Source organism: Rhizophagus irregularis, chromosome 24 (genome assembly GCF_026210795.1).
Source record: "Rhizophagus irregularis chromosome 24, complete sequence".
In the NCBI taxonomy this organism is placed as follows: Eukaryota; Fungi; Glomeromycota; class Glomeromycetes; order Glomerales; family Glomeraceae; genus Rhizophagus; species Rhizophagus irregularis.
In genome coordinates this window covers 361100-382937 of record NC_089452.1, presented here as the reverse complement: position 1 = coordinate 382937, position 21838 = coordinate 361100, and the positions used below count along the sequence as shown (strand labels likewise).

Sequence of the window (21838 nt, the reverse complement as noted above, 5' to 3'; positions counted from 1 at the left end):
TACTTAAAAGAAGTAAAAAAGGTGGAATTTTTTTTTTAAAAAAAAAAATGTCAGAAAGTAAAAGGGTGGAAGAAAAAAGTTAAGAAAAGTATCCTATTTATCCTTTTCATTATTTTATTTAATACCAAGTTTTGATTTGTTTATTAAATTTTAATGTACGGACTTTGATTAATTTTTACATTCTATTATTATCAATAATAATTCCAATTTAAATACAAAATAAAAATCCATAAGCTATTCTACTGTGCCTTTTCATCTACTTCAGCACTTTCTGCATCTGGTGCTGACGCTGGTGCACCACCAGACTTTTTCTTTGACACGCCAGAAACAATATCATCAACGCGTAGGAGCAGGCATGCAGACTAAAAAAGAAAAAAATATATATACACACACTTATTAGCTTTAATTATTTAACCCATTCGAAAAGTATATAATATTTTATACCTCAATTGCTGTCTTAATGGTTTGCACTTTTACAGCATTTGGCTCCCAAATACCATATTCTTGCATGTCGATAACTGTACCGGCTTCTCCATCAATACCCCACGAATGATTTCCCGTAGCATGTTTAGCCTATACAAGAGAAATTTTATGTGTTATTATAATTAAGAAAATTGTGATATCAACAAAATTGAAAATTACCCTCAATTCTGTTAAAACTTTAATAGGATTTCCACCACAATTTTGAATCAAAGTCCTTGGAATAACCTCCATGGCTTCTGCAACTGCCTTGTAAGGCCATTGTTCTATTCCCACTAATTTTTTTGAGTTTTCAGCTAGTTTCACACTTATAGCCATCTCCGTAGCTCCCCCTCCAGGAGCTAATGATGGGTTAAAGAATACATTCCTAGAAACACTCATGGCATCTTGAAGATTACGTTCTATTTCATTGAGAATATCTTTAGATGGACCACGAAGCAGGATTGTACATGCCTTCGGATTTTTGCATTTTGTGAGAAAAGTAAAATATCTTTAAAATAAATAAAGAAAAAAGGAAGTCCTTAATAAAAAAGAACATTCATATTCTTTAAAGAAAAAAAAAGTACAGTAATTTGTTTATATGCTCACTCGTCACCGATCTTTTCAACGGAGAATAAGCCACACCCTGTGCCAACATCTTCCTCTTTTAAATCATCTAAACGATTCACTATAGTAGCGCCCACAGCACGAGCAATACGATTATTATCAGTTTTACGAACACGGCGAATAGCGGAAATATTTGCCTTTGTCAAAAAATGTTGTGCAAGATCTATCATAATAGCATAATTGGTTACTATCAATATAGATATCCATTATAAAGAAGGTTTTTGATAACTTACCAGAAACACCTTTTTCTGTGAATACAAGGTCAGGTTTAACTGAAATTATTGCATCACACATCTCCTTTATTTGTTCTTCTTCAATCTGTAATAGTCTATTCCAATGATTTTCATCCATAACCTCTGCTGATGTTTGAGATTCTCCTTTTTTATATTCCAATGGACAATCCAAAAGAACTATACGAGGATTTTCAATACGACGGCGCATGTTAGAATGAGTAACATCTTTATTCACCATAATACCATCCAGTACTTTGGAATCTTCAATTTCCCCACCAGGAACCTTAATAAAGGAAGAAAAAAAATTAAAAAAAGGAACTCTAGTATCTTTAGATAATCGATATTTGAGTACCTTTTCAACTTTAGCATATCTTTTTATATCAATTTCGCGTTTTCCATCATCATCTTTAGATACTATTCTAACAGCATCTAAAGACAATTTACACATTAAATCACTCCAACGACTCGCAAATTTTGTACCAATAGAACCTTTAACTAAATTAAACATTTCATCTTGGTTTTCAACATCTAACGGTTTTGAAATTTCATCAATTATTTTAATAGCATCTTCAAGAGCCCTTTTAAAAGCTGATATAATGACGATCGGATGGATATTTTGTTCAAGATAAGGTAATGCTTGTGCAAGCACTTCTCCGGCTATTCGAATAATATAAGTACCGTAAACAATAAATAAATAAATAAATAAACATATAACAAAAATATAAGAATGATTTATTGATTAAACTTTTATTTACCCAAAATTATAACACTAGTGGTACCATCTCCGACTTCTTCATCTTGTGTTCGGCTCAACTCAATCATACTCTTCGCTGCTGGATGCGCTACTTCAACTTCACGAAGAATAGCGTTACCATCATTTGTGAGTACAACTCCACCCATTGGATCAAGAAGCATTTTGAGCATAGAACGAGGTCCAAGACAGGTACGAATAACGTCGGCAACGGTCTATATAGAACAACAAACATTTTATCACGCAAACTCATATTTCTATCAAAATTCTAACAGCCTGACAAACGTACCTTAGCCGCTGTGATATTGGATATTTGGGCTTTTCTTCCAACTTCCCGTTCCACATTAGTATCTGTAATTATATATTAAAAATGTTATCATTGACTATCTTTTTTATTCGTAATATTTAAATTATAAATTTTCATACTCATAACAATCACTGGTGCCTGCATTTTTGTAGATTCTAATTAACAAGTGGATATGATGAATATGATGAAGAAATAAAAGTTTAAAATTTTTGTCGAGAATTTATGTTTTGATGTAAGATCTAAAATTTTTTATCACGTTTATCACTTAAGAAATTTCACGTGATAATGAGATCGTGGCTTCGTGGCTTGTATCGCCTTTGTAAGGTATTTTTTATATTGAGCGGCATTAATTTTATGATGTCTGTATAAAGATTAATTGTAAAAAACGCGCGTAATTTTCACATTTATTGTAAAATCAAGGTTGATACTACTGTATGTTCTTTGCCATACGCCACGAACTTGCATTAATTATAAACACCTTATTTAAAGGCGTGTTAAATTCTCTGTCTGACTTTGATGGTACGTAAGATCTTAAATGATCGAATGATCAAGCGAAAATTAATACTATTATTCATGGTTTCGATTGGTGTAATTCGGAGATAGTATAGTTACTTCTGGATGAGAGATTTTTTTTTATATTTTGTGTTCAATGCAGAGTCTGCAGTATCGACAAATCTTATTTACAATGCAACTTTTACCTTATTATATTACTTTCAATTATTAATTCAACATTATTGATTAAACATTACTACTACATTATCTACAGTCTAACCTTATACCGATATTCGATATACCGATATACTATTAAAAACTTGATATACCGATAAAATTTTATTTTCCCACTATATGTGAGGACATATAAATATCGGTATATCTTTGATATAACGATATTTTCTAAAAATTTCATATATGTCCCGACATATCGTTATATAAAGGTTTGCCTGTACATGAAAACGTAAATAATATTTTATTAATCATTTTTAAGCTCAGCGGATATTTGGACATGAAAGATTGTTACAACCTTTACTTATATTATAAACACGTTTAAAAAATATAAAAAATACTTAATTTACGATATCTTAAAATATTTCTTTATTTAAAAAGAATAACAATTTTTACTTCAATCACTATAATATCCACAATATTTGTTGCTTTGTTTCTTTCCTCCTTCAGATAGGATAATATCTCGTATATAAATATACCGAAAAATCATTTTTTTTGCATAATTATTCAGATAAAAAAGAAAAAATATCGATAGAAAAGTACAAATGATTAACAATGTATAGCACCCCAATATTTAATGCTCAATGACATCTACTTCTTCCATATCAATATCTACGGCCGATGACATAATACTTCCAATATTCTCCGAAAGTACAGAATCTACCTCAGACCAAGTTTCTTCTGATGCAATTGATTTAGCAATAAAGTGAGAATTATTTACCGGATATGAATGTTGCTGATGATAACCAGTTGAATGATTACTGTGTTCAGATATTGAAGATGGATTTGTTTTAGAATCTGCAAGAATATCAGAATTTTGATTTATTATAGAAGGATCAGGAGTTTGCTGTTGATGAGTAATATGTGATAAATGTTGAGAAAGAATTGTATGAGCTGCTACATCTGAGAATTTATTTCTGGGTTGATCATTTTCATCACTAGAACCAGTTTTGACAGAAATAACAGACTGTGGCGAATTGGAATTTACTGGTAATGTTCCTTCGGTCAACACCGGTTTATAATTCACAATAATTTCACTAGCTGAAGTTTCGGAAGAACTGATAGAACTCTTACGTTGAGTGGTAAGAGGTGATATTTCACTATCCGAATTTGAGCTGGATTGTGAATTAATACTTTGCAAATGCAGTTTTCTCTGTTGAATTTCTTGCTCCTTTTCATATAAAATGCGTTCTTCATCAACCAATTGCTTCTTTTTACGTTCAATCTCCTGTTCCAAAGCAGTTAGATATGAATACTTATCTAACAACTCTTGTTCTTCCTCATCCTAAATATTTGAACGTAATTTTTAATAAAAATATTGATCAAACAGGAAAAGTACATTACTTCTCATTAAAATCAGAATAATCATTTTATTAGTTTAAACTTACATTTCTATCATTTTTATCATTTTTCGCTCTTCTCCTTCTCAACCCATTTTTTTCAGACTCTATAATAGAATCTTCGTCATCGCTTCGATAACCTTCACGACCCCGTGTATTGTGAAGCAAAATAGGTTCTTCTGCGAATTCTTTGTAAACAATGTAAACGCCATAAGCCACAACAACAGTTCCCACCATTAAACTAGCTACAAAATATGGGTGTATCATACTGGACAATAGTAAATCCTTTAAAAAATTAAAGTTTATTACAATATAAAATCGTAAAAATACGTTTTTTTACGTACAAAGTTGCAAATTAAAAGAATAATAAATAAGAGAAGTGAAACTATGAAACTAACAAATGGACCAACTGTGTGCGATATTATACATATATATGTATTAAAAAGACTAATCACATGATTCCAAGAATTCTGGGCAATCTGACTAATCCGTGCGACAATCGAATATGATAGTGTGATTTAAAATCAAAAATATCCTATAATTAACATTACCTACAAACGTTCTGGGCATCGTAATTCATACACAATATTTAATATTAACATTTATCATAATAAATGTCTGTCAAAGGTGTGAAGTCTGTTCATGATGATGTGTATCTTCATTTGAGGAAAAATATCAGATTTGGAGAATTAGAGAAGCAATCGGTTAAGCAGATTAAATGAAAGCAGATCAAGTGAAATTGCTCAAGCATTGGTAGCAATTTTTATTTTTGTCTCGAATTTTCAATTGACTAAGAAACCAAAGAAATCAAGAAGCAATTTGTCACTTCGCTTTATGTACACATAATTACCGTCTAGCATCGGATACCCACTTTAAAAGATCCGAAGGTATATTGAGAAGAAATATTTATGTGAATAGCGAAAAAATTTAGATTCAGGTAATACGGAGTAGTGAGAAGGAACTCTCATCCCTCTAAACATCCGCTATTACAATGTTCCATTTTTATCAAAATATTAAAATAATGAATAATGAATAAATTTGCAATAAAATAGAAGAGCTAAGATTTTTTAATATCTGGATCTAACATGAATTTTTCTTTATATTTAAATTATCTGAACTTGATATATGTGTGTTTAAATTTTTAGTTATTTTAATATTATGAATTATTTTATTCTTTTTTAACTTTGCTGTAAAATCCAACAAGAGCACTATATTTCAATTTTGCTACATTTTCAATTAAAATTGGATTCACCTTATAGCCTTATAGCTTTAAATTTTTAACCCATCTTTAATAATCTTTAAAAATCATTACATCTACATTATTCTCATCAACAAATTATTATTTGTAAATTTTGTGCAATTTATTATGAAACTGAAAAGGGTTAAATTTCAAGTTTTTGACTATTTATGAATATTTTACATATCTTTCAACTATATTTCTTAGTTTAATCTAAAGAAAATTCTTATAATGCTTTGCTTTGCATTTTTTTTACTAGAGTAATTTTTTTATATATATTTAATATAGATGTTTTCATTTAATTACTTCAGAAATTATTAAATGAATGTAAAAATATCTTTTAAATTTTGTTGCTTGAATTAATTCATATAATATGGGTAGTAAAAAAAAATATACAAATTAATGAATTTCAATGTCAGAATTTCATTATTCATCAATATCCATTTGATCATAAAATATTAAAATTTATCTTGAAATTTACTCTAAAGATCAGAAATATGAAATCCTAACAAGTCTTTTTTATACCAACTAATTTAACTCTTTCTTAATTTCATCAGGATACTTTAAATTAATAAATTCAAAATTTTTAGCATATGAAACAATAATATTAATAGCATGTTTTTTTACTGTTTATTATTTTGGATATTAATAATTGTCTATTACTTTGCAACTTTAAGTATACAGTAGATTTATATATGTAATCATTTTTTAAAAAACATTTTTTTTTGTATTTAGTCTATTTCTCAATATTTTAATACCCCAATCAAATTTATTTTCTATATAAAAATCTAAATAACTATTTAGTCCAAAAACTTCTTTAACAGCTATAAAAATAAAAATATATTTAGAAAGAAGTTATATTGCTATTTACGAAGATCCTGTTTCATATAAAAGGTAAGAAGCAAGATGCGTTGTAAAATTACAGTATCTTAAAAAATTTTGATGTAAAGCCACATTTTAAGTTTTGTAAGTTACATGTAAATTACATTGTGAGGTTTCAGAAATAATATCAGAATAATTAGAAAATAATATTTTTTAGTAAGTAAAATTATAATATAGTGATTCCAATTCTAAAATTAATGATTAATTTTAAAAAATATGATTGTTAAAATGTAATTTTTTGAGAAAATAAATAAAATTAATAAATTGTTTTATTTTATGCGTTAATTTGGAAAAGTTTGATTACATAATATGATCAATAGAAATTAATCATATATTATAATATAAGTTGTAAGCTACAAGAAGTTAATATAACTTATAGTGTAATTTACATGTATTGTAATTTATTGTAATTCTTACAATTCTAGCATAGAATTGACAAAAATAATACTGTAGATCTTTTCTTTTATAGATAATTCTGGCCAGATTTTATTTCCTTTTTTAGACGCTGACTGACATTATTATAATTCTGATCCTAAAAAAATGCATAAACTAATAGTAATTTTTTTTAATTGCACCTTACCTCTATATATATAGCTTAAGGTCCTGCTACATAATAGAATTCCATTTACTATATATGTTCAAAAAGTTTACTATTTTTATTAATATTCAAACTATGCTTTAATATCATTAGGTTTATTACTAAAAATACTGAAACAATGAATTTATTAAATGTTTTAAATGATAGTTAAAATTGTTGCACTACATTAAAATAACTTTAAAGATAGATTACTTAAATTAATAATACTGAAAAATTTAAAGTTGAACCTCCTTTTTTTTACTAAATACTAATATTAACAAGAATATTTATTTTAATGAATTAACAAAAATGTTAAACCTTTTTTCATAAAGAGTACAGTATTAGCAAGTTTCTTTCATTATCAGTTATTATATTAATCACTGGAAATACACAATATTGCTAAAATATACAACTTATCAGTATATTTATTTTTGGTTAATAAAATTAATAAAAAAATTTACAGTATAAAAATTATATGATTTTAAATGAAAATTTTTTTTTTCAAATGATAAAGATATGTTTTATGAATTTATTATAAATTTTATTCATAATATATATAAATGGTTAAACCAGAATAAAAACTCATTATTACATACAAATAATAATAAAGAGATTGAAGATACTTCTCATCTAATATTAAAAGATTCTTCTTATAAGACTTATCAAAATAGTCTTTGAATTCTTCAGTAAAATAGACATCATCCCAGTAAAAAGTCATCGTATAAAATTCATATAGTTTTTGTTTAGTTTTTGTAATAATTGTCTAATTTTCGTATAGTATTTGTTATATTTAAACATTTTTTATTTTTTTATAAAGTTTAAATGTATAATTATTGTAAGATTTATTAAAATTTATGACATTTAATAAACAAAAATTGTATGATTTCTAAATTTGTTTGAAATTTGTGTTAGAGAAAAAGTTCTTAAAAAAAATTTTATTTTGTTTACTTCAATTTTAGATTGAAGTTCGGTAAACTTGGAATACTTAACTTAAAATAGTAATGATATACTTCGTTTAATTTGAAGTACGTAAATAACAAATATTTATTTACACATCTCTATCCCCCTTACTTTGTGCATCTTATGCATCTTATTACCGTATCCTTTTATGCATTATACTATTCTTTCCTTTTTCTTATGTTATCTTATTCCTTGCTTTCTATTCTCCTTTTTTACGTGTTTTTATCTTTTTTAAGTATCTATTCTCCCTTCTTACATGTTTTGTTTATTTCTCTATTTCTCTTATTTGTATATCTTGTTTTATTTTCCCTTTTTATTTTACATTTCTTTATTTTATTTCTCTTTTTTTTACGCGTCTTGATTTTTGATTTTATTCCTTTTTTTAAATATCTTGATTTATTTCTTTTTTCTTTACGTGTCTTTATTTTATTTCTCCTTTTTTTACGCGTCTTGATTTTCTTGATTTTATTTCTCCCCTTTTTAAACATCTTGATTCTATTTCTTCTTACTTTACGCGTCTTTATTTTATTTCTCCCTTTTTTACGTGTCTTGTATTATTCCTCCCTTTTTTACGCGTCTTGTTTTATTCCTCCCTTTTTTACGCGTCTTGTTTTATTCCTCCCCTTTAATGCGACTTACTTTCTCTTTTCACACATCTTTTTTTTTATTTTTTTAAATATCTTACACATCTCATTTTCCTTTTTCATAGGTTCATTTCATCCCTTCCATAATTTCTATTTTTTATAATGACATATATGACATAATCTGAAAATTGATATACCAATATGAATATAAAAAATTCTTTTTGAGGTATGTACTATTTAAATAATTTTATTTATAACTTTTATTGCTTATGTTTTAAGACACGGTTTAATATGAATTTTATTAAAATTTCTAACTTCATATTAATCATCAGCTTCAATGTCAAAATCTTCATAATCACTTTTGATTAATCACATTTATCTCTATATTCATATCAAAGCATCTTTTCCAAAGTAATTTTTTTTTTCAGAATGTGGTTTTGGATTGGAACTCCATACCTATAACCTTAGAAGTAACCATTTCCTTAAGAGACTTAAGCGGGATAAGAGCCAATTTTAGCAACTCGTACCTTTTAAAGTTAACCAAACTCCCTTAATTGGCCATAAGCCTTTCATACCTGTAAGCGTACAAATTGCTTTAATTTGTTTTAATTTTATTAGTTCATAAAGTTCTAATTTGCTAGAATTTTCCATATCCTTTTCAAGTTTAATGTAGAGCCTGCACTAATGACTCTATGATGCTGACGATAACTCTACAGCTCCTCATCCTCCTTAATATGATTACTAACACTTTTATCACTTTCGAAACCAACCCTAACTCTTTGGTTGATACAGCTTCTTCTAAACAGATAACCCTCCTACCAGCACCTCTCTTATGGATTCTAACATGTGTATATTATTCTTGATAGTTTATCACAAAATCTTCAAATATGTCAGCTGTAAAATTACTGGTATAATAAGTACATAGCCTACTACAATATTAGAATTTTGAATAACATTGAAAACATAATTTCAGACATCAGCATCACACCTCTGGTCAAAAGCACAAGCCAATAAAAGCGAGTTTAATAGATTATTATATTTTAAATTTAGAAGAATAAACCAAAAACGCAAATATAAAGTTTGCAAATTTATAATAAATTACTTTCAAATACTATATAAAAATAATGCATGTTTATAACAAATTTATTTCAAATACCATACGAAAACATTACAGATATTGTACAAATGGATGCTCATAATTGTACTAAATTTGTTATATTAACTTATCTTACGTTTTTTTTACAAAAACCCAACATAAACTTTTTATTGGGCATCATATTCCAAGTATTTTTTTTTACAGACATAAGGTCTAAAACTCTCACTGCAAAGGAATGAAATGTTGATTTTATAATTCTACTGTTGATGTTTGGCAATTCAAATATTGTATAATTAATGCCCCAACTTCATCATATGGAGATTCTTTCCTTTCATTAGATCAGCCAGGTACTAAGAGTCCGAATGAAATCCACCAATTCGAATTGCGAAAAAAAACAGTTAGTAAAAAGAAATACCAAGAAGAATGTGAAAAGTCTGCATCAGAAAATGATTTTTTCGTCCTCTTTACAACTGCAAATTGTAAAATTGAAATTCCAAAAAGACCTGGAATTGTAGATAGAAATGCCTTTACAAACTATTTTGGACCATTTGCTAGAAGAACATACAGGTCCGCTATGACTGATCCTTCTATCTCTAATAAAGTCAAGAATATCCATACTGTTTCTCTTGGGCAAATCTACAACATGAATCAAATTAGCATAGAATGAGTGAATGCAAAAACAAATATATGGATGAAGAATTTTTATTTCCAAAAAAGCCTTCATATTATTTCTCGCATTTTGCCTCGATTCATGTGATTACAGATTAGAGAAAATAACCACTGGCATGTATATATCAGAGAAATTTGTAATTATTTTTGCTTGTTTGTGACTAGATGTTTTACGTTTATCAGTGTGACAATTCAAAAAATTGAAATCTGATTAGCCAATTATCTCGTGATTTGATGGATCTCTTCACTACCAACAAATTTTCTACCCTACGTGACCTAAAAAATTTATCACCGCTAGACGTTAGTGCTTCGATCTGAATGGGATTTTAACGGATCAATCTGAGGTTTACTACGGGTTGGCAATGGTTTATTTGAGAAGAATAATTTTTTAAAATCTGCAAAAATTATAGTTTGGTGATGCTAATCAATGGATCAATCCAGATCAAAGTACTAATCACCACCATCATGCACTGTTTAGGCTGTTCTAACTTGATTATTTGTTTAACGTCCCCACCCTACTTTCCACCCCTCATTTTTTAAAAAATTTGAAATCTAATGAACACATTAATAAATACCCCTCTATTTTTGAAAAAATTTAAATATATAGTGATAAATATTCCCTTTAAATTTTGTCTGAAATTTCAAATTTTTCTATGTATATTTATTTAGCTTGTTTAACTTAAGCCTCCCTTTTCCCTTAATTTTTCAAAAGGCGGCCTGGATATTAAACAAACAATTAAATTGGAACAGTTCCTGTAAAGGTTGAATGACGCGGATGCCTTATAATTTACAAAATTATATATCAGAAATATTAAAAGTCAAACACAAACCTGAAGTCATTAAGGTGCAATGAATATTTTACTTCTGAATTGTGTTTATTGTGATTTTTTTGATATATTATTGTAACATCTTAATTAATACTAAAATTCTTTTTTAACAATAGCAGAACATTGATAAATATGATAAAAAGAAAGATGCATAATTTTTACTATTAGATAATATTTTGCTATTTATTAACTTAATTATAAATTTTCATGATACTTATTGTTATGAAGGCATTTAGATCATTTAGAGAATATAACGAAATCGCATTTCACACTTTGGTAAAGTTATTACTACCACGCGAAAATTGCTTGTCCAAAATGCGGTTAAGCAAAATAAAATAGGAATTCAAAATGAAAGAATTGAAATAAAAGATGGTGATAGTTTTTTAGGTGGATACCTTATTGCATCATGAGGATTTTAACAAGAACAATGAACTTTTAAAAAATAAATTATAGATTTTTAGTGAAGAAATAAATAGGTAAATAGGTTTTTTCAAGCAGTAAAATTTCCCTTTTAAGCTTATCATTTGCCTGCTTTCGAATAGCTAGTGTTTCTTGCGCTAAAGCATTAACTTTTTTTTGTTGATCAAAACATGGATTTCTGTTTGATTCAATAATTTTGATAGTGTCATTTTTCTTATTATGAGAATTACTTTTTTGTTTTTTATTGTACTCAAGGATGAAGTTTGTTTACCTTTACGCTTTTTTGCTAAAATAATTAGTAAAATACAAATTGTTACATTAAATATATTTTAAAAATAATTAAAATAATTAATTATACTTACTCGCTCTTTTCTCAGCTTGAATTGATCGTGCCAATTCAGATTTATCTCTATAAGAATCAGGAATATTATATTTTTCCACTTTTCTACTGTCATTTATCAAAGTTACATCCTCTAAAAAGGAGTAAACGTTTAATTAGAATTTCTGAGGGATTAAATTGAATTTTATCTAATCTTTATTATAAATCAAATAATTATGGAATAGAATTGGTTAATTATTAAAATTTAATTAGCTAAAAATAAAAAAAGAAATCAGTTTTAATAAAAGTGTTTTGAGTTCTCCTATAATATTTTTTGATCCAGTGGTTATATTTTCATGATCTTTATCTCATTAAATTAGTCTCATTAAGATGATTTGAATGATAGTATATTTTGACCAATTGCTTATAAAAGCTTATAACTAATCAACTAACCAACTAACCAATTAGATCAATATATATTTCTTGCATAATTTCATCTCACTCATTTAATAACTCTTCTTCTACAGTAATATAATATTGGCAAGTAGAATTTCCTAATAAAATTGCTAATCTCTTACTGAAATAAATTACTCATTTATATAATATGAAAAAAATTGAAGTTTGTTTCATGAAAAATTAGAATTTCTGAGGGATTATCTGGTGCGTTTTTACATGGATATTTAATCTGAATACTGTGTCAATATATGTATTAACCTCTTATCATCAAATCGGTCTATAGAACCAGCTGATACAAATAAATGAGTTGTAATAAAATTTGTTAATATTATTTAAATTAAATATGAGTCTTTTTATAAATCTATGAAAGTGTGATGAAGTGTGATTAATTTAAAGAAAGCATGTATTCAAAGCATGAAACAAAGAGTACCTCAAACTAATAATACCTCAACTGATAATACCTCAATAGCCAGTACTATGTGATATAATTATATCATATAGTACCGGCTACTTACTCTAGATTATATGGTAATCTATGATCTAATAGTAACCTATAATCTGGTGGTAACCTATAATCCGATGGTATCTTATAATCTAATGGTAACCTATAATCTAATAGTAGCCTATAATCTATAATAATATAATCTAATTGTAACTATATAATCTAATAACATAATCTAATGGTATCATTATAATCTATTTTTGAGTGTCTTTATGGCTTTCTAGTTATTCTTTTAAGTAATTTCTGCTATATTTAAATTGGTATCATATAATCTAAAGGTAACATTACCATATAATCTAATAGTATCCTTATAATCTAAAGGTATCATTTTGCTTTTTACTCCTAACCTACTTACTCATCAAATTCTATATTGTGAGTGCTGACCTTCTGTGCCTGTTTGGAATCCAGGTTCTATATTGAGAAGATGACCTTTTCTACCCATTTGGAACTCTAGTTCCATATTGAAGGTGCTGGTCTTTTGCGCCTGTTTGGGTATCAGATTTTATATCGAGGTATTTACTTTTTTGCGCCTATTTGGTTGCCTTTCTAGATGCCAAAATGTGGTAAAAAATATCGTGACAAGTAGCACAGTAATTTAATGTAAATCTGCGTTTAATTTTGGCCGGTACTATACCATAATTTTGGCTGATCTTTTGGGTATGTGTAAGGTTGCTTGCCGAAACCTAGGGGTTTAGGCAAGATGGCGTTTTGCCGAAAAGTGAAATTCTGCCAAAACTATATTAAAGTTATATTAAAAAACTGGCGAAACTTTGGAGAATGGCGAAACTGCCGAAACTTATTATAAATGCTGAAACTGCCGAAACTCTGCCGAAACTATAATAAATCTATAGTAAAATTTTGATGAAACTAATCGTAGAATTTTGAAAAGGTTTAGACAAGCAACCTTAGGTATGTGATTCAAAGATCCAGCTTGGCTCCATGATGCCCTATAAAAAAAATTTATACAAGTTTTGTACAATTTTTGTACATGTCTATACAAAAATCATACAGTTATTGCAGTTTTTTAGATAAAAACAAGTATACGATTTTTTTAAAAAATTTATAATGTATTAAAAATATGCGATATTTGTACAATTAGAAATTTTAAGATATAAAAACATGCAGTTTTCGTACAATTGAAAATAAGACTAAATTTTAAAATATAAAAAATGTGCAGTTTTCGTACAATTGAAAATAATGCTTAATTTTAGAATATAAAAAACATACAGTTTTTATACAATTTAAAAATAATATATAAAAAATATGCGATTTTTATATAGTTGAAAATAATACTAAATTTCAAGATTTAACAGTTATAATAGGACCCCGAACAATATATATATAGGTCAGATAAAAAATTCAAAATTTACTAAGGTCAATAAGCAAATATTTTTCATGTCTGCTAAGCAAACTTTTATCTAACCCATAAATTTTTTATACTGCTAAGCAACTTATTTTATGACATATATATATTTATATATAATTTTTTTTATAAAATATATATATAAAAAAAACTAAAAAAACAAAAATTTTTGAAATAATGTATGGATAAAGCTATTATTATTTTTTTGTAATATTACAACTTATAAATGTTTCTTATTAATATTTCGTATATCTGTTCTGTGACTTCAGAGCGTAATTTAGGCACTTTAGTCACAGGAAACATTCAAAACCTTCTTAAGTAAAGTTGTTCAGCAGGTTCGAATCTACTTACATAATAATTTATATCATGATTGAATAGATATTTATGGATTTATTCATGTTTTTTGTAACGCCACCAATACGCGGAATTTTTATTTTTAAAATTTACTGTAAAATTTGTCAAAAAAAATATTTTTAAAAAATTTTCTAAGTAAAAATGAAATAACTTTTATTGATTATTACAAAAATTATAGTGTAAAATTATAAAAAAACAGAAAAACACTTATTTTTCTTGCTCTCATTTTTAATATATATTTTTTAAATGTTACACAAACACATATATGATTTATAATTTTAATGTTACATGGACGCGTACTGTAAAAAAAATAAATTAAATTTCGGAGGTAAGTATACCTCCGAATTCCAACTAAAATCATCAATAGGTTCTATCCAGAACCTATATAATATAAAAAAAGATTATTTTTTTTTTTTAAAAAATAAATTAAATTTCAGAGGTAAATATACCTCTGAATTCCAAACTAAATCATCGATAGGTTTCATCTGAAACCTATATAATATAAAAAAAGATTATTTTTTTTTAAAAAAATAAATTAAATTTCAGAGGTAAGTATACCTCTGAATTCCAAACTAAATCATCGATAGGTTTCATCTGGAACCTATATAATATAAAAAAAGATTATTTTTTTTAAAAAATAAATTAAATTTTAGAGGTAAGCATACCTTCAAATTCCAAACTAAATCATCGATAGGTTCCATCTGGAACCTATATAATATAAAAAAAAATTATTTTTTTAAAAGAAAAATAAATTAAATTTCGGAGGTAAATATACCTCTGAATTCTAACTAAAATCATCGATAGGTTCCATTTGGAACCTATATAATATAATAAAAAATTATTATTTTTTTTTAAAATAAATTAAAGATTCGGAAGTTAATATACCTCTGAATTCCAACTAAAATCATCGATAGGTTTCATCCAGAACCTATATAATATAAAAAAAAATTTTTTTTCTCTAAAAATAATTAAAGTTTCAGAGGTGATATACCTCCAAATTAAAATTGACAATAAGTTCTATTATGTTCTTGACTTACAAACTAAACGTTAACTGACGTTCATTAAAAAAATTTTTTTTTTTTCAAAGAAGAAAAAAAAGGAATACGACTCCTTTTTTAATTCTGATTTCCCTGCATGTTGCAGATTATGTGCCGAATGTTAGACGAATTTGCCTTAAAGACACCGAACCTTGCAAATAAATTTTTTTTTTTAAAAAAAAAATTTCTCTGATAAGTTTTGAAGCTTAAAAAATAATAGAAATATTTTTTCTTTGGAATCTTTAACAGATTATTTCCTAAAAGGTGTTATAGAAAAAATTATTTCACAAAGTTTTTTTCTTTAGTAATAAGTGTTGTAGAAAAAATTATTTTTTTAAAGTCTTGTAAAGTTTTTTTTTTAAAGAGTATTGTAGAAAAAATCATTTAGGTATTAAATCAAGTTAGAGTTAATTAAAGTTTAAATATTAAATCAATGATAAAATTGCAGATCGAACTGATATTTTAATGAAAAAAAAAGCAAAAATCTGCAAAATTGCAGACTTCAGCATAAATTTCACATAAAAAAAGCAGAAATCTGCAAAATCACAGACTTTCCGCAGAAATGCATACATAAAAAATCGGAAATATACAAAATTGCAGATTATTGCATAACTTTGTTAAAAATAAAAGTGAAAATCTGCAAAATCGCAGACTTCCACATAAATTCACAAAAAAAATGCAGAGATCTGCTAATTTTACAGATCTCTGCAGTTCTGCATCTTAAAAAATTTCCTGATGTTATAGGTTCATTCAGGTGGACTTCTAAAGAACAAAAACCTAAAGATTCGTAAGTACAAATCTTTAATTTTTTTATTTTTTATTATTACGAATGGTTTACTAACCATTCTTTCTTTTTTTTATAAGTCGGGTGGTCTTCCAAAGAACGGAACAACCTAAAGATTCGTAAGATTGTTTTTACGAATTTTGTATTTATTTTATTTTTTTATTATTACAAACGGTTTATTAACCGTTCTTGTATTTTTTTTTTATAGGTTCGTGAAGAATAGAAAACCAAGATTCGTAAGTATGAATCTTGGTTTATTTTTTTTTAAAATATTATTATGAATGGTTATTAATAACCGTTCCTTTCTTTTTTTTAGGTTTCAGGTTGGCTTCAGATCTTTGAAAAAGTAGAACCAAGATTCGTAAGTATGAATCTTGGTTTATTTTTTTCAATTTTTTTTTTTAATATTAATGAACGGTTACTAATAACTATTCCTTTCTTTTTTTAGATTTCGGGTTGACTTCTGATCTTCAGAAAAGTGGAACCAAGATTCGTAAGTACGAATCTTGGTTTTTTTTCTTATTTTTTTTAATATTATGAACAGTTACTAACCGTTCTTCTTTTTTTTTATATGTTCAGGTGGATTGCCAAAGAACGATCAAAGATTCATATATACGAATACATTAATCATGTAATTGTAGAATTGTATTTGAATTAGCAATATTTATTTGTAAATTAAATAGATGCAATAATAATAATATAATTATAAAGTATTTAAGCATTAATAAATAAATACATTTATTTAATAAATTTGATAAAAAAAATCAAAATAAATTCATAAATAAATGGGTTGTTATTAGACCATAATTCGGCTTAAAGTTTTAATGTTGAATATTGGTCAATTTAAGCCTAAATAATGGTCAAATAATTAGTCCGAATTTGGGACGATTGGCACTCTAAATGCGCCCAAAAATTTGACCTCAATTTGACACAGGTTAGATCATCATTCGATCTATATTCGACCTAGTCAAATTTAGGCCGAATTGTCCTATTTCGACTAGTGGATTCTTGGTACTCAAAAGTGTTATCAAACATCACTCCATCCCAAAGTAACACTAATTCGTTGACAATTGGCGCCAAATAATTGTTAATTTGGTGGAGACTCACTTCGTTTGGACTGAGCAACAAACCAAGAACCAACATATTTTCACGTTTAAACTGCATATCCCGTGGTAGATTACAAATTGTAGCATATATTACTCTGATACTATAGACAACACCATCATATGGTTAAAACCAGTCGAGATTCAACATTAAACCAAGATTAGAATTAGCCACTTTAGGTTGAAAAAATTTTTACGAATTTTCATTACTTATTTCTTTAAAATTTTTCCAGACCTGACCATCATAGATATCAGTTAAAATATCATCAAATCGTTTGCGTTCAGACCAGTGACGTAAGTTTCTTTTGAATTCCAGCTGGCAATACATTGATGCTAATTGATTTCTGATACTAGCAAATGGAAATATCTTTTCAGATCAAATTTTAATACGGTCATATAATAACGTTGATCTTTTTGCTAAAGGTGTCTGGTATTGTTTTAATCTCCTGGATGTCGAATTAGAAAATTTGACATGACTACACTTCATAACTATAAGATTTCCATTTTGCTGAAATTCTTCTACTTTCTTTTTATTATATAATTTGTGGCATTTCGGACATACCGCAAAGTTATGATGTTGATCTTTTAGCCCAAGAATATTTCTTGCTAAGTATAAAGAGCCAGAAAATTCTTCAAAATTAGAACCGCTGATTTCTATTAATAACAGCTTTATGAATTGAATAAGCACTTCCGTTGCTATTTCTGGAATATTAAATCTTTTGCGAAAGCTCATTATCCACAGCAAAATCCACAAAAATTGTCTATTGGCATTTGTATCTGGACTAATTCGATTTTGAAATTGCTCATAAACAGGTGGGGCATAATTCTCAAAAATTTCAGTATACTCATAATCATTATTATCACCATTATTGATTTCACTTTCATTTGATTCTTCGTCAGTTTCGCTTGATTTTTCATCAGTTATGAATAATTCTAGAGGAATTTCTTCTTCAGTAATTGTTGTTTATTGATTTGCGTATCTTCTTGAACGTTGTCGACGAAGTAAATCAGTTGATAAGTCACCATTTCCATTCGTTGAATTACGTTTCAACTATTATCTGAATCTTCGTCAGACGATACTGGGTTATCTTCTGGTAAAGGATTACCATAATCTTTAGATGATGATGAACAACTTCTGAATCTTGGTCATCATCCGAATCTCGATCAGCCTTATGGTTCAATTTTGTACGAACATCTACTATTTTTCTGTTACATTTAGAACAATTGCAAGGAACCATTCTTCTGTCATGTGTATGTATAATCAAAGTTGATTCTTCAGATTCTTCATCAATTACTCTAGAGATCGCTCTACTTTTATGAGAAGAGCGAGCTGTAATTGATTTTTCATCATTGCTAAGTAAAGCAGAAACTGATCTTTTTCGTCTACTCATTTTATGAAATAAAAAATTTACAATATTTATCTCAATATATTTTTAAATAATGTCAATTTAATTCTTTTTAAAAAGTAAATTCCTGCTGCGTTACAAATTGAACAAATTCAATTTCACATTATAAATCGCCATAATATGTTTTCAATTATTCAATTAAGATTATTTTTTAAAAAACAATATAAAAAATTCGCCATATAATCAAAGTAATACATAGGAGTTAAATTAGATCCTTTTTTAAAGAACAATATAAGAAATTCGTCATATAATCAAAAGAATAAAAAAGATCATTTAATCATTTAAGGGATAAATTTAATTGTTAAAAATTTTTTAAGGAATCGACGGTAAATACAATATCGTGATAATTTAATTGTGATTAAGCTTATAAGAAAAAAGCTTAATTCAACTGATTTTAAGCTAAAGTTGCTTGCCGAAACCTAGGGGTTTAGGCAAGATGGCATTTCACCGAAAAGCGAAATTCTGCCAAAACTATATTAAAGTTATATTAAAAAACTGGCGAAACTTTGGAGAAAAGCGCAACTTCCGAAACTTATTATAAATGCCGAAACTGCCGAAACTCTGCCAAAACTATAATAAATCTATAGTAAAATTTTGACGAAACTAATCGTAGAATTTTGAAGAGGTTTAGACAAGCAACCTTATTTTAAGCTATAAAAGTCTAAATTTTGAAATTTTTCTCTCTCATCTCTTTTTTCTTTCTCTTTCTCTTAATTTTTTACTTTCACCATGTCCCAACAAGAAAAAAAAAATTACCAAAGTTTATAAATATCCGTCTGAAATTACTCCTGTTACCACCGCAGCCACCACTAGCAAAAGAGCTTCTGAAATTTCTGAAATTACTCCTGCTACCACCACTAGCAATGAAACTACTCTTGCGCCTGTTACCACTAGCAAATCGACCGTTACTTCAAAATCAAAAGTTCAGCATATGAAAGAACAATATAAAAATTTCAAGGTTCCAGATTCCTATTTAGAACAGCAAAAGGATCTTCACCATAATTTAGACCTTTATGATGATAATCCATCTTTGGAAACTGGTATAATTGTAACAAAATTGCTAAAATTGGTTGTTGTTTTAGTTGCTTTACATTGAAAGTTTGTTTGTTTCTGAATTTGGTTAATAAATTTTAGAAAATCATAAATTACGTGCGATAATAGCCAATTTGCGTAATAAAAATATGAAGTTGGAGAAAACAAACGTAGATATTTCTAAGAAATTAAAAAGCTTAAAAGAGGATTTCAGTACGCTTATGGAAATTAACGATGCATTCGGTACAGAAAATGAAAAATTAAAAAGAAAAATCAGAGCAAGTGAGATCGATGATATCGAATCCAAGCATCTTTCCAAAAAAGCTAAGGGCAAAAGAAGCGTAGTCCAAATAAGTGATGATGACAATAAAGATGAAGATGTTGATGATGACTTGATGGATTCCAAATCAAATGCAACTGAAGAATCACCCGAAGAGCCTAACAAAAGAGAAGCAAGGGTTTGTTGAGTTTTGACAATCATATTTAATACTAATTTTTACAACTGATTTCAATACTAATTTCATCTTTTACGACAATTTACAAATTTTATTAATTTAACACAATTCATATACTACTAACTTTTACGAATTACTAATTTTTTACAAATTTTTATTAATTTAATGCGATTCATATACTAACTTTTATGAATTACTAATTTTTTACAAATTTTTATTAATTTAACATGATTCACATACTAACTTTACGAATTACTAATTTTTTACAAATTTTTATTAATTTAATGCGATTCATATACTAACTTTTACGAATTACTAATTTTTTACAAATTTTTATTAATTTAATGCAATTCATATACTAACTTTTATGAATTACTAATTTTTTACTAATTTAATGCAAATTCGTATACTAACTTTACAATTACTAATTTTTACTAATTTCAACACAAATTCGTATACTAACTTTTATGAACTACCAATTTTTTATTAATTTCAATAACTAACGTTTTTGGCTCCACAAATTTATACTGAATTTTCTACTAACATATCTGTTTGTTGCTAATTTTATTATTTCATAATACTTTCTTTAATTTTTCTTTTTCTAAATATCAATTAGATCGAAATGAAATCAATCTTAAAAACACTAAATATAACTTAAACTACAATGAAACGTTTAACAGTGCAAAAAACATTAAAATTTGACGTAAATTAATTCCCGAAATCTGAAAATCACTTGCTCTGAATTATCGACCATCCTTTAACCAGGTAACAAGGTGGTTAAGTAGCCTACATAAATCTCGACAATCTAAGTTGAGTTTGAGGATATCCGGCAAAAAAAGCATGGACAATCGATGAGTTCATGCCAATAATAGATTAAATGATGTATGTAATGTAATTCAGCGGCAAATTAATAATCCATATTAACTCATTTTAAATTTATCAATCAGAAAAAATTGCGAAGGATAAAGGCTGTGAAAGATCTCTTTAATAAAAAGAATAGCCGAATTACGAGTTATGGAAAACAAGATCTGTTAAAAATTCTGGCAAATCATGCATATCATTCACCGGAAGTGAGTGAAACTGAAGATGAAGGTTCAAAATCGGTCATTAATGTTTATGATCTATCATGGCGCTCAAAAGAGGTTACTTATTTTATTTTGATAATTTATTTTGCTATAAATTTTCACTAATTCCGATTTTACTTATTTTCACTAATTCTGATTTTACTTATTTTTACATTTTTCTGATTTTATTTATTTTTACATTTTAGTTGAGATTTTTATTAAGAAATGTTCTCAATAAACATTTAAGAGTGGGACAAACGGCGTAGCAATT

The 21838-nt window shown here is 27.0% G+C and overlaps 3 protein-coding genes across 3 annotated transcripts; 1 reads left to right on the top strand and 2 right to left on the bottom strand.

Moving 5' to 3' along the window:
• Positions 1-109: 109 nt before the first annotated feature.
• On the bottom strand, positions 110-2521 carry OCT59_015806 (T-complex protein 1 subunit gamma; the record flags this gene model as incomplete). Its single annotated transcript, XM_025315931.2, has 9 exons — positions 110-362; positions 445-573; positions 643-970; positions 1069-1249; positions 1320-1602; positions 1672-1976; positions 2075-2285; positions 2360-2421; positions 2497-2521. 9 exons carry the CDS (start codon positions 2519-2521, stop codon positions 240-242), a joined length of 1647 nt encoding a protein of 548 aa, XP_025181705.1. The 3' UTR covers positions 110-239.
• Positions 2522-3314: 793 nt separating this feature from the next.
• On the bottom strand, positions 3315-4842 carry OCT59_015805 (uncharacterized protein). Its single transcript, XM_025315930.2, has 2 exons — positions 4489-4842; positions 3315-4385 (listed from the first exon to the last, which is right to left on the bottom strand). The coding sequence occupies exons 1-2, from the start codon at positions 4705-4707 to the stop codon at positions 3675-3677; spliced, it is 930 nt and encodes a 309-aa protein (XP_025181704.1). The 5' UTR covers positions 4708-4842; the 3' UTR covers positions 3315-3674.
• Positions 4843-19947: 15105 nt separating this feature from the next.
• OCT59_015804 (uncharacterized protein) lies at positions 19948-20515 on the top strand (the record flags this gene model as incomplete). Its single annotated transcript, XM_025325336.2, has 2 exons — positions 19948-20056; positions 20151-20515. 2 exons carry the CDS (start codon positions 19948-19950, stop codon positions 20513-20515), a joined length of 474 nt encoding a protein of 157 aa, XP_025181702.2.
• Positions 20516-21838: the final 1323 nt, after the last annotated feature.